Source organism: Scyliorhinus torazame, chromosome 22 (assembly GCF_047496885.1).
Source record: "Scyliorhinus torazame isolate Kashiwa2021f chromosome 22, sScyTor2.1, whole genome shotgun sequence".
In the NCBI taxonomy this organism is placed as follows: domain Eukaryota; kingdom Metazoa; phylum Chordata; class Chondrichthyes; order Carcharhiniformes; family Scyliorhinidae; genus Scyliorhinus; species Scyliorhinus torazame.
The window spans coordinates 20,495,138-20,507,835 of record NC_092728.1 but is presented as its reverse complement, the minus strand read 5'-3'; the positions used below and the strand labels follow the sequence as shown (position 1 = coordinate 20,507,835).

Below are 12,698 nucleotides of genomic sequence, written 5' to 3'. Positions count from 1 at the left end.
TCAGTGTGTGTTTTGGTCTGTGTGTGTTTTAGTCAGTGTGTGTTTTAGTGAGTGTGTGTTTTAGTGAGTGTGTGTTTTAGTCAGTGTGTGTTTTTGTCAGTGTGTGTTTTAGTCAGTGTGTGTTTTAGTCAGTGTGCGGTTTTGTCAGTGTGTGTTTTAGTGAGAGTGTGTTTTTGTCAGTGTGTGTTTTAACGAGTGTGTGTTTTTGTCAGTGTGTGTTTTAGAGAGTGTGTGGTTTTGTCAATGTGTCCTTTGATCATTGTGTGTTTTTGTCAGTGTGTGTTTTGGTCTGTGCGTGTTTTAGTCAGTGTGTGTTTTGGTCTGTGTGTGTTTTGGGCTGTGTGTGTTTTAGTGGTTGTGTGTTTTTGTCAGTGTGTGTTTAGTCAGTGTATGTTTTAGTGAGTGTGTGTTTTAGTCAGTGTGTGTTTTAGTCAGTGTGTGTTTTAGTCAGTGTGTGTTTTGGTCTGTGTGTGTTTTAGTCAGTGTGTGTTTTAGTCAGTGTGTGTTTTAGTCAGTGTGTGTTTTAGTCAGTGTGTGTTTTGGTCAGTGTGTGTTTTAGTCAGTGTGTGTTTTAGTCAGTGTGAGTTTTAGTCAGTGTGCGTTTTAGTCAGTGTGTGTTTTGGTCTGTGTGTGTTTTGGTCTGTGTGTGTTTTAGTCAGTGTGTGTTTTAGTCAGTGTGTGTTTTGGTCTGTGTGTTTTAGTCAGTGTGTGTTTTAGTCAGTGTGTGTTTTGGTCTGTGTGTGTTTTGGTCTGTGTGTGTTTTAGTCAGTGTGTGTTTTAGTCAGTGTGTGTTTAGTCAGTGTGTGTTTTGGTCTGTGTGTGTTTTAGTCAGTGTGTGTTTTAGTCAGTGTGTGTTTAGTCAGTGTGTGTTTTAGTCAGTGTGTGTTTTGGTCTGTGTGTGTTTTAGTCAGTGTCTGTTTTAGTCAGTGTGTGTTTTTGTCAGTGTGTGTTTTAGTCAGTGTGTGTTTAGTCAGTGTGTGTTTTAGTCAGTGTGTGTTTTGGTCTGTGTGTGTTTAAGTCTGTGTGTGTTTTAGTCAGTGTGTGTTTAGTCAGTGTGTGTTTAGTCAGTGTGTGTTTTGGTCTGTGTGTGTTTTAATCAGTGTGCATTGTGTGTGTTTTAGTCAGTTTGTGTTTTGGTCTATGTGTCCACTCAGATCCCTGGACCCAGCGCTTAACTCACGTGAGGGTGTCCTCGGGATGTTTCTGCTGCAGTTTCTTTCCGAGCCCATAGCCAAAAAATACTACAGCAGTGACAGGAGTAATGGCGAGAATGGGAGCCGCCATTCCTTTATACAACCCTGAGAGACCCTGTGGGAGAGAGGAAGAGTGTGAGCGGAATAGAATGAAATCAATGAGGTAAAAGAGGGTAAACCCTTTATTTTCACCCACAGGAACAGGAAGAGGCCCATTCAGCCCCTCTCGAGCCTGTTACACAGGAACAGGAGGAAGCCCATTCAGCCCCTCTCGAGCCTATTACACAGGAACAGGAAGAGGCCCATTCAGCCCCTCTCGAGCCTGTTACACAGAAACAGGAGGAGGCCCATTCAGCCCGTCTCGAGCCGGTTACACAGGATCAGGAGGAGGCCCATTCAGCCCCTCTCGAGCCGGTTACACAGGAACAGGAGGAGGCCCATTCAGCCCCTCTCGGGCCTGTTACACAGGAACAGGAGGAGGCCCATTCAGCCCCTCTCGAGCCTGTTACACAGGAACAGGAAGAGGCCCATTCTGCCCCTCTCGAGCCTGTTACACAGGAACAGGAGGAGGCCCATTCAGCCCCTCTCGAGCCTGTTACACAGGAACAGGAGGAGGCCCATTCAGCCTCTCTCTAGCCTGTTACACAGGAACAGGAGCAGGCCCATTCAGTCCCTCTCGAGCCTTTTACACAGGATCAGGAGGAGGCCCAGTCAGCCCCTCTCGAGCCTGATACACAGGAACAGGAGGAGGCCCATTCAGCCCTGGGGTGGGGAAGAGAGGAAGAGAGAGAGGGGGAGAGGAAAGTGGGATGGAGGGGAGGTGAAGGAAGTTTTGGGGAAGAGATGCGGAGGGGAGGGGACTGCAGGGTGGGAAGGATGGGACTGGGACTTGTGGGGTAGGGGAGGAGGGGAATGCGCTGGGGAGGAGAGGGCACACACAGTGGCGGTGGAGAGGAACTCAAATCTCCCTCCACTGTTCCGGGGGAGACTTTTGAACCGAACCCCCACCCCCTGAACCCCAGAATACGCCACACCGGAGGCAAAAGAAATGCAATGGGCTGCCCTACCCAGCACTGGAGGAGCCCTACCTCGCTGGTCACCGTCTTCCTCAGGCAGTCGATCGCCCCCTGGTAGAGGAGGGAGTGGCCTGGGAGGGCCTTTGGTTGTGTCTGCAGGCGCACCTGGTGTGTGAGGAGAGGAAACAGAAAATGGTGCTCATGTCCTGGGCCACGTCAAACAGCAAACTCAATTCCAACAACAACCTGCATTCCTCCAGCACCTTTAGCACCGTAAACCCTCCCCGAGGCCCTTCACAGGAACAGAATCTGACCCCGAGCCACAGGCGGAGGTGCTAGGGCTAGGCCCGGACAATGAGGTTGGTTTTCAAGGAGCGTCTTAAAGGAGGAGAGACGGAGATAGAGAGAGAGGGAGATAGGGAGAGGGAGACAGGGAGACGGAGACAGAGAGAGAAGAGAGAGGCAGAGAGAGAGAGAGAAGACACATGTTGGGTTCTGCTTCTTCGTGGAGCATTAGCTGCTGCTCCAGACTTTGTAATGAGTTCAATATGTTTATTGAACTATTGACACAGTTCTTAAATGAGTTCGACTCTCCTGCTAATCTAACTGCAGTAACTCAGTCTAACTAAACCAGCCTGCTCTAAGCCACGTGCTGGGTGTGATGCTTCTGATCAACCCTGATGTACTCTCTAGTTGTGGGTTTGTGGAAAGAGACAGAGCATGTGTGCCCTGTCCTTTTATATTGGTTGTGTAATGCCCCCTTGTGGTAATACCACCTCTGGTGCTCCCTCTAGTGGTTACTTAGTTGTAGTGTATTTACATTCACCCCTTGTGTATATAGGGCAGCACAGTAGCATTGTGGATAGCATAATTGCTTCACAGCTCCAGAGTCCCAGGTTCGATTCCGGCTTGGGTCGCTGTCTGTGCGGAGTCTGCACGTCCTCCCCGTGTGTGCGTGGGTTTCCTCCGGGTGCTCTGGTTTCCTCCCACAGTCCAAAGATGTGCAGGTTAGGTGGATTGGCCATGATAAATTGCCCTTAGTGTCCAAAATTGCCCTTAGTGTTGGGTGGGGTTACTGGGTTATGGGGATAGGGTGGAGGTGTTGACCTTGGGTAGGGTGCTCTTTCCAAGAGCCGGTGCAGACTCGATGGGCCGAATGGCCTCCTTCTGCACTGTAAATTCTATGATATACAGTGATGCATATCACCACAACAGAGAGAGAGAGACAGAGACCGAGAGACATAGTGAGATGGGGGGACAGAGAGAGAGAGAGAGAGAGAGAGAAGGAGGGACAGAAGTGAGGGAGACAGACAGAGTGAGAGAGAGAGAGAGATGGAAGACAGTATTCTCCGCTAGCCGACGCCTAAATTGCGAAACACCGATTGGGCAGAGAATAGCTTCCGATGCCAAAACCGGGGTAGGCGGCGATTTGACATCGAATTGGGATACTCCGGCAGCCCGGAAATGCGTCAATGCGTCTCTCGCCGCACGGTGTTTAAGTACAGTAGACATATCATTAGCGGGCCTGACACCCTATTCTCCGGGGCCTCCGGGATTCACTGCCTCCGATGGGCCGAGTTCCTGGCATCCTGGCTGTTAAGTAATGGGTTAAGAGACATTGCAATTAGTTGTCTCATTTATGTTAAGTATCCATTAATTGACACTGATTATGTAAAGGGGCTTCAGGTGGCCTCTGTCAGGTGATGTATAGTTAGAGTTTTGTGCAAAGGCTGTTGGAATGAAATAAATGTGTGTTTGTGAAAAAGGAACAGAACTTTAGACTCTTCATATCACAGCAACTAAAACGTCTAACAATTGGTAGCAGAGGATTGTTGCTGGGTAAATGTGAAGGGTTGAAAGATACAAATTTTCCAGAGCAAACCAAGGAGTGAGTGAGAAAAGAAGAAAAAAAAGGGGATATATGGCTGAACCGAGGATAAAGATGGCTGGATAGGACTATCCTCCCTTATTTTCTGAAAGGGGATCGTACGACCAATGGAGAAGTGCAGTAGTTATGTGGACTAAAGTAATTCCTTTGGGAAAGAGAAAACAAGGTATGGCATTGGCTCTTTCTCGACCATATGGCAGTAAAATCCGAAACAAAGTGCTTTCTGAGCTGGAATTGGAAGAGTTAGACTCAGAAGGAGGTCTGGAGACTTTATTACATTATATGGGTAAGATTTATAAGAAAGATGACTTGTTAAGTGCGTATGAAGCATGGTCGGATTTTGATAAGTTCCAGAAAATGGAGGCTATCTCCATGGAAGACGATATAATGGAATTTGGCAGACTATATAAAAGGCTGCAGAAACACAATCTGGAATTTCCACAGTCTGTGTTGGCCTTTAAATTACTTGACTGTGCTAGAGTGAGCAACGTGGATAGGCTCCTGGTTTTGACAGGAGTTCAGTTTACTGATAAGGATACCTTATTCGAACAGATGACAAAAGCTTTACAAAAGTTTCTGGGGAAACATTCGATTCCAATGGCTCTGATGACCCAAATAGATCAGCCTGCAATAAGGCAGAATATGGAAGATACACTACTAGCAGGATGGCGAAATCGTACGGCTACGAACAGGGCCCAAGACTATAGAAGGAGACCGAGACAAAGAAATTATGAAGACAGAAACCCAGTTAGAACCTACAATAGGAAGATGAACCCCAGAAATGCTAGGGAGGGGATATGATAAATCAATGTTTTCGATGTGACTCTCAATACCATTATGCTTTTAACTGTCCAACTCGTTATGATAGAGTGTTTGAAGCGACACATGACACGGAAGAGTCAGAAGAGGAAAAAGATAGTGACCAGAAAGAAGGCATTGTCCTATTGACAAGCAGTTTTACGCCGGTAATGAGGGTGTTGGTTGCAGAATCCTTCAATTGTGCTGTATTGGACAGTGGCTGCACATCTACTGTGTGTGGAAATGACTGGTTAAAATGTTACCTGGACTCCTTGAATGCTGAAAATCGTAACAAGGTTAAGGAATATGAAAGTTCCACAAGTTTCAGGTTTGGGGATGATAATACTCTGAAGTCGCTGAAAAGAGTGGTGATCCCTTGCAATATTGCCGGAGTGAATCATTTCATTAGCACGGATGTTGTATCAAGTGAGATACCTTTGCTTCTGAGCAGACCGTCGATGAAGAAAGCACACATAAAACTGGATATGGAACAGGATAAGGCAACAGTTTTTGGAAAGACGGTGGATTTACAATTTACACAGTCGGGACACTATTGTATTCCATTACTGACAAATAATGTTTCAAGTAGAGTGGTTAAGGATGTGTTAATGGCAGTTGAAAATGGGACTTTAGCTGATAAAAAGCTTGTGGTATTAAAACTGCATAGGCAATTTGCACATCCGTCTCCTCGGAGGCTGAAAAATGTATCAAAGGATGCAGGGGCAAGGGATGACGACTATACTAAACTGATAGAACAGGTTAGTGACCGCTGTGAAGTTTGTAGGAAGTACAGAAGGACACCAGCACGACCGATAGTAACCCTACCTTTGGCCAGGGATTTTAACGACATTGTGGCCATAGACCTTAAGATCTGGGATAAAGCAAATAATATATTTATTTTGCATTTTGTAGATTTAGCAACCAGATTTAGTCAATCAACGATTGTACGAAGTAAAGAAAAGAGAGTAATTCTGGATCAAATCATGGAAAAAATGGATAGGGACAGGAATGGGTCCACTGGCAAAATTCCTTACGGACAATGGGGGAGAATTTGCTAATGATGAGTTTAGGGATATGTGTGAAAACATGAATATCAGAGTTATGAATACGGCTGCAGAAAGCCCATTTAGTAATGGTGTCTGTGAAAGAAATCATGCTGTCATCGATGACATGTTTCGGAAAATGTTGGCAGATCGAGCAAATTGCAGGCTAAATTCAGCTTTAGCATGGGCGGTACATGCAAATAATTCATTGCAGATGGTTGGGGGGTATAGTCCTTATCAATTAGTGTTTGGTAGAAATCCTAAAATTCCGTCCATTTTGGATGACCAGCCTCCAGCTTGGGAGGGGACTACAATTAGCTCTGGTTTTGCTGAACATTTAAATGCATTACATAGCAGTAGAAAAGCTTTTTTGGAAGCAGAAGTCTCTGAAAGAATTCGCAGAGCTTTAAGACATAACGTACGGCTATCAGATGCTGTTTTTCAGCAAGGAGGCATGGTATACTATAAGAGAGACAATTCTAATGAATGGAAAGGCCCAGTGAAATCATAGGCATAGATGGAAAAACAATTATTTTGCAACATGGTAATCACACTGTTAGGGTACATTCATCAAGGATAATGGGTACAGATTACAAATTTTCAAATTTATACAGAGCAGACAGACATGACGAGGAACCAGAGTCATCGGGTACGCATGTGTTACAGAACTATGAGGACCAATTAACCGATATAGACAGGGTTTCTGTGGAAGAACAAAACACTTCTGATGAATTAGAACAGGCCATTTTTCCGAAAGGGCAACTGCCAAAAGTTGGTACAAAAGTGACATACTTGCCTGAAGGGCAACTGTTATTAGTAGAGTAGGGAAGGCCACTGGAAAGTATAAACATTGGTTGAATGTACAGCATTCAGGGGAAGGCGTCAAGGCAATGGATTGGGAAAACAAAGTTCAAAAATGGAGGGCACAGAAACGCAGTGCCAGTTCAGATAGTACATTGGATAGTGAACAGGTCCGCAGGAAAAGGTTGAGAACTATTGAAAGGACATCCCACAGCAGGAGGGAAAGATCAAGCAGTAGCAGTACAGAACGAGATACCAGGCGGGAGAGGGGACGTAGTTTATCAAGATCTCGGAACATGAGTAAGACTACGAATACTAATAGGAGTAGAAGCCCACATGCACGTGAGATTTTGGTGGCTTCAAATAAATTAGATGAAAAAGTTATCAAAGAAGCTAAACAGCAAGAATTGCATAGTTGGAGTGAATTTGGGCTATACACGGAAGTACCGGATAGGGGACAAAGAGCTCTATCCCACAGATGGATTTGCACGGAAAAGGTTCTTCCGGATGGAACTTAAGGCAAAGGCCAGGCTTGTGGCAAGGGGATTTAAAGAAAGCTTAGAAGATCAGGATTTAAGGGTAGATTCACCTACAGCAGGAAAGGTTATTTTAAAGATCGTCTTGGCTCTATTAGCCACAAAGGCATGGGAATGCAAATCTATAGATATAAAAGCTGCCTTTTTGCAGGGGCATCAGCTCCAGAGAGACATTTTTCTCCGTCCTCCTAAAGAACCAGCTAACACAGAAGGGGTACTTTGGAAGTTGAACAAATGTGTATATGGATTAAATGATGCATCTAGAGTCTGGTATTTTTCGGTAAGGTCAGTTTTGTTAAAGTTAGGCTGTTGCCAGTTGAAAGCAGATCCGGTAATGTTTTACTGGCACTATAAAGGAAATCTTTCTGGCATTTTTATGATGCACGTCGATGATTTTTTGTGGGGTGGGACTAGTGATTTTGAAGCTATTGTAATCTCTGGTTTGAGGAAAGAATTCAGGGCTGGAAGTCAGGCTTCCGGTGCATTTAAGGAAATTGGACAGACTAAGTTAGGGGCAACTTTACGTCAGCAATCTTATTTGGAGAGCATCACCCCAGTCGCAATTAGTCGTGGCCGAGTTTCACAAAAAGACGCAATGGTTTCAAAGATAGAAAAAGAGCAACTGCGAAGTTTAATTGGGCAACTGAACAGGTTAGGTAGACAGACTAGACCGGACGTGAGTTTTGATGTCTTAGAGTTGAGTACAAAAATGAATGATCCCAAAGTGGAAGACATAATAAGAGCAAATAAAGCGTTGGCCAAACTAAAAATGCAGGAGTGTGTTTTGAAGTTCCCGGTTTTAGGTGACCTTAGGCACTTGAAACTCGTAGTTTATAGTGATGCGTCCTACGCAAATTTATGTGATGGGGTTTCAAGCGCAGGAGGTTTTATAATTTTCTTTTTGGGGAACAATGGTAAATGTTGCCCGCTTGTGTGGGAAACAAAGAAAATAAGGGGAGTGGTAAAAAGCACTTTGGCTGCTGAGACCTTAAGCCTTGTAGAGGCGGTGGATATGGCCTTTTATATAAGTATGATATTGACAGAAATTTGGGGATTAGGGGATTTGGGTAATACACCTATTGACTGCCACACTGACAATAAAACCCTGTGGGAAAATGTGAACTCTACAAAAAGTGTCAATGAAAAGAGGTTACGGATAGACATCGCAAGTTTGAAGCAGATGTTGGACAGAGGGGAAACAACAAAAATTAAATGGGTCGACAGGAGCTATCAACTGTCAGACTGTTTTACGAAAAGAGGGGCGAGTTCACAGAAACTTTTGGATATTGTTAATGAAGGGCGCTTGTTTCTGTGACTGTTTTTTTTCTTTCTCGTCCGAAAAAAAAAAAGGGGGGGGGAAATCATGTGTGTTGTTTTTGAGTTTCTTGAAATTTTGTTTTCACCTAATTATTTTTTTTCTCCAAGGAAGGGGAGACTGAGTGCGAGAGAGAGAGATGTCGTGTTGTTCACCCTGGGTTAACACGGATTGCACGCGATGCAATTAACTGATCAAGTATACACCAAACGTCGGCGTAGGTTCAATTTGAGATTTATTGAACTCTAGCAACTGAACACACCGCTGCCTGTGGGTTGACTCTCTCCTACCCTAAGTAACTAAAGCTAACTATCTAGACAGGGCTAAATCGCTGGCTTTGAAAGCAGACCAAAGCAGGCCAGCAGCACGGTTCAATTCCCGTAACAGCCTCCCCGAACAGGCGCCGGAATGTGGCGACTAGGGGCTTTTCGCAGTGACTTCATTTGAAGCCTACTTGTGACAATAAGCGATTTTCAGTTTTTCAGACCAGGCTAGCTCTGATCCACGTGTAGGAGGTGTTGAATGATTTGTACACCCTGACTATCACTATAGCTATCACCAGTGGAAAGAGGCCTTGTGTGTTTTATAGGTGGAAACTCCCCTCTGGTGTCCTGTCCTGTGATTGGTTTGTTCTGTTCTGTACATTGATTGGCTCACCTGGGTGTCTGTCACTGCCTGCTTTTACCTCATGATGTGCATTGGTGCATATTATGACATCCCCCCCTTTTAAAAAAATTTTGTCGACTGCTTAGAGCAGAAACAACATATTTACAAAAGTAACTATATACAAAATCGGTGAGTGGATGGATATGTACATGTAAGGTGTCTAGCGTGCAGAAACATAACAGCATATATACAAGGAACTATTTATAAGTCCGGTCGTTGAGGCTGTCGACGGATTCTTGTTGGTCTGAGAGGTGGAGGCGGAGATGATGGTGTCTTGACTGGTTGGCATGCAGACAGGCTGGTGGCCTCATGAAGGCGAGGTGTCCGGATCGGGCAGAATGACTTCTGGGAAAGTGAGATCCGGTGGTGGGCAGGCAAGTTTGCGTAGTGCCCGTCTGTTGCGCCTTACAATAGATCCATCCGCCATGCGAACCACGAACGACCTGGGTGCAGCCTGTCGAACCACAACGGCCGGAGCTGACCAGCCGCCACTCGGCAACTTGATGCGAACAGCGTCCTTCGGAGAGAGCACCGACAGATCCGTAGCGTGAGCATCATATGTCAGCTTTTGCCGGGTTCTGATCTGCTGCATCTTTTGCAGCACTGGAAGGTGATCCAGGTCGGGTACATGAATGGCCGGGACAGTCGGCCGCAGGTTGCGATTCATTAGGAGCTGAGCCGGAGACAGACCGTTGGACAGAGGGGTTGCCCTGTAAGCCAGAAGAGCGAGTTTGAAGTCCGAAGCTGAGTCCGCAGCCTTACAGAGCATCTGCTTCACGATATGGGCCCTTTTTCGACCTTCCCATTAGATTGTGGGTAATGCGGGCTCGAGGTGATGCGCTGGAAGTGGGATTGCTTTGCGAAGTTGGACCATTCTTGACTGAAGAAACAGGGACCGTTGTCGCTCATGTCCGTGAGCGGGATGCCATGCCTGGCGAATGCCTCCTTGCAGGCCCATATTACGGTCTGGGATATTAGGTCCGATAGTTTCACTACCTCTGGGTAACTGGAGAAGTAATCAATTACCAGGACGTAGTCACGCCCGTTGGCGTGAAAATAGTCAACTCCGACCTTAGACCACGGAGCGGTCACGATCTCGTGCTGCTGGAGCGTTTCTTTGGGCTGAGCAGGCTGGAAACGCTGGCAGGTCGCGCAGTTGAGGACCATGTTTGAGATGTCCTCATTGATGCCGGGCCAATAGACAGCCTGCCGGGCCCTGCGCCAGCACTTCTCAATGCAGAGGTGTACCTCGTGTATCTGCGTGAGCACCAAGCTCTGGAGGCTGCGCGGGATGACGATGCGATCCAATTTCAGGAGGATCCCCTCGACAACAGTTAGCTCATCCTTTACATTATAGTATTGGGGGCATTGCCCTTTCTGCCAGCCATCCGTGAGGTGGTGTATGACCCGCTGCAGCAGAGGGTCCTTGGCGGTCTCCTCCCGAATGATGCCGAGTTGGTCGTCGGATGACGGGAGGGCGCTGGCACACAGTTTCACCTGCGCCTCGATGTCGTGCATGAAGTCTACCTGCTCACATGGCGAGGTGACGGCACGGGAAAGAGCATCCGCGATGATTAGCTCATTTCCAGGTGTGTAAACCACTTCAAAATCATACCTGCGGAGTTGAAGGAGAATGGGCTGGAGCCTGGGTGTCATGTCATTTAAGTCCTTGTGTATAATGTGCACCAGGGGTCTGTGGTCCGTCTCCACGGTAAAGGTCGGGAGACCATAGACATAATCGCGGAATTTCACGTTGCCAGTGAGCAGGCCCAGGCATTCTTTCTCAATTTGAGCATAGCGTTGCTCAGTGGGCGTCATGGCCCTGGACGCGTAGGCCACTGGAGCCCAGGACGAGGTCTCGGCCTTCTGCAGGAGCACCGCCCCAATGCCGTCCTGGGCTGGCGTCTGTGGAGATCTTGGTCTCCCTCGCTGGGCCAAAGAAGGCTAGAACAGGAGTGGTGGTTAGCTTCGCTTTCAACTCAAGTCACTCTTCTTGATGTGCGGGCAGCCACTGGAAAGTGGTGGACTTCTTCACCAGGGGCCTGAGGACCGTGGTGTGTGACGCGAGATTGGGAATGAACTTCCCCAGAAAGTTCACCATCCCCAAGAAGCGGAGGGCCGCCTTCTCGTCCTCTGGGGTCTTCATCGTGTTGATGGCCTGGACCTTATCCGAATCGGGCTGCACGCCCTGCTGGGAGATCTGATCGCCCAGAAACTTAATTGACGACCTGCCAAAGGAGCATTTGGTTTTATTTCAGGCTGTTGGCATGTATGGGCCTGAAGACTTGTCGCAGACGGGAAATATGTTCCTCCGGGGTCGTGGGCCAACTGATGACATCGCCAACATAAACCCGCTCACCGTCAATGCCCTCGAGCATTTGCTCCATTATTCGATGAAAGATTTCGGAGGCCGACACAATGCCAAATGGTATTCGGTTGTAGCAATATCTCCCGAAGGGCGTGTTAAACATGCAGACCCTCCTGCTGGACTTGTCCAGCTGTATCTGTCGGAAGCCCTTCGATGCATCCAGCTTTGTAAAGAATTTGGCATGCACTCGTCAGCTCCTCCCGCTTCGGGATCGGGTAGTGTTCCCGCATAATGTTGCGGTTCAGATCCTTGGGATTGATGCAAATGCGCAGTTCTCCCGAGGGCTTCTTGACGCGGACCATCGAGCTGACCCAGTCAGTTGGTTCCGTCACCTTGGATATTATTCCTTGATCCTGGAGCTCCTGCAGCTGCGCCTTCAGACGGTCTCTGAGGGGCGCTGGCACCCGGCGTGGCGCATGGATGACAGGCGTGGCATCAGGCCTGAGCAGAATTTTATAGCGGTAGGGCAGCGTGCCCATCCCAGTGAACACATCCGGGTACTGCAATAGTAGCTCCGCAATGTCGGTCTGAAGAGTGGTGTTGGCAGAGGACATGGCATCTACACGCTGGACGAGGTGGAGTAGCTTGCATGCTCGGGCACCCAGCAGAGAGGCCTTACCGGGCTGGACGATCTCAAAACGCAAAGTGGCCTTGATGACCCTGTTCAGACCTGCACAGAGCAGCATAATGGCCAAGCGTCCTTGCAGTTGAGACATCGCCTTCCTCTCGGTGCCGCAGTTGGGGCACGTCATCATGTCAACATCGTGACGCCCGGCGCGTCGTCGCGCCTGCACGGTGCAGTCTTCAGCCGCTTCGTTCTCCCGACCGTGGTCCGCATGAGTGGGACCCCGGGAAAAGCGCCCAAAATGGCCGCCTTCACCGATGCTCGGGCCCCGCATTCGGGCGATGGCCTGTACACTCTCAGCCTCGTGGGAGGCGAGTTCATAGATTATCATAGATTATCATAGAATTTACAGTGCAGAAGGAGGCCATTCGGCCCATCGAGTCTGCACCGGCTCTTGGAAAGAACACCCTACCCAAGGCCAACACCGCCACCCTATCCCCATAACCCAG

At 47.7% G+C, this 12,698-nt stretch overlaps 1 protein-coding gene across 2 annotated transcripts in view; it reads right to left on the bottom strand.

The window, feature by feature from the left end:
- Nucleotides 1–12,698, bottom strand: part of LOC140398951 (mitochondrial carnitine/acylcarnitine carrier protein-like) — a 213,880-nt gene that overhangs the window by 141,563 nt on the left and 59,619 nt on the right. For both annotated transcript variants that reach the window (XM_072487947.1, XM_072487946.1), the window contains exons 2-3: nt 2,282–2,374; nt 1,181–1,308 (exon numbers count right to left, since the gene is read on the bottom strand). In XM_072487947.1, the coding sequence (XP_072344048.1) occupies nt 1,181–1,308; nt 2,282–2,374 (221 nt within the window). The remainder of the gene's footprint in view (nt 1–1,180; nt 1,309–2,281; nt 2,375–12,698) is intronic.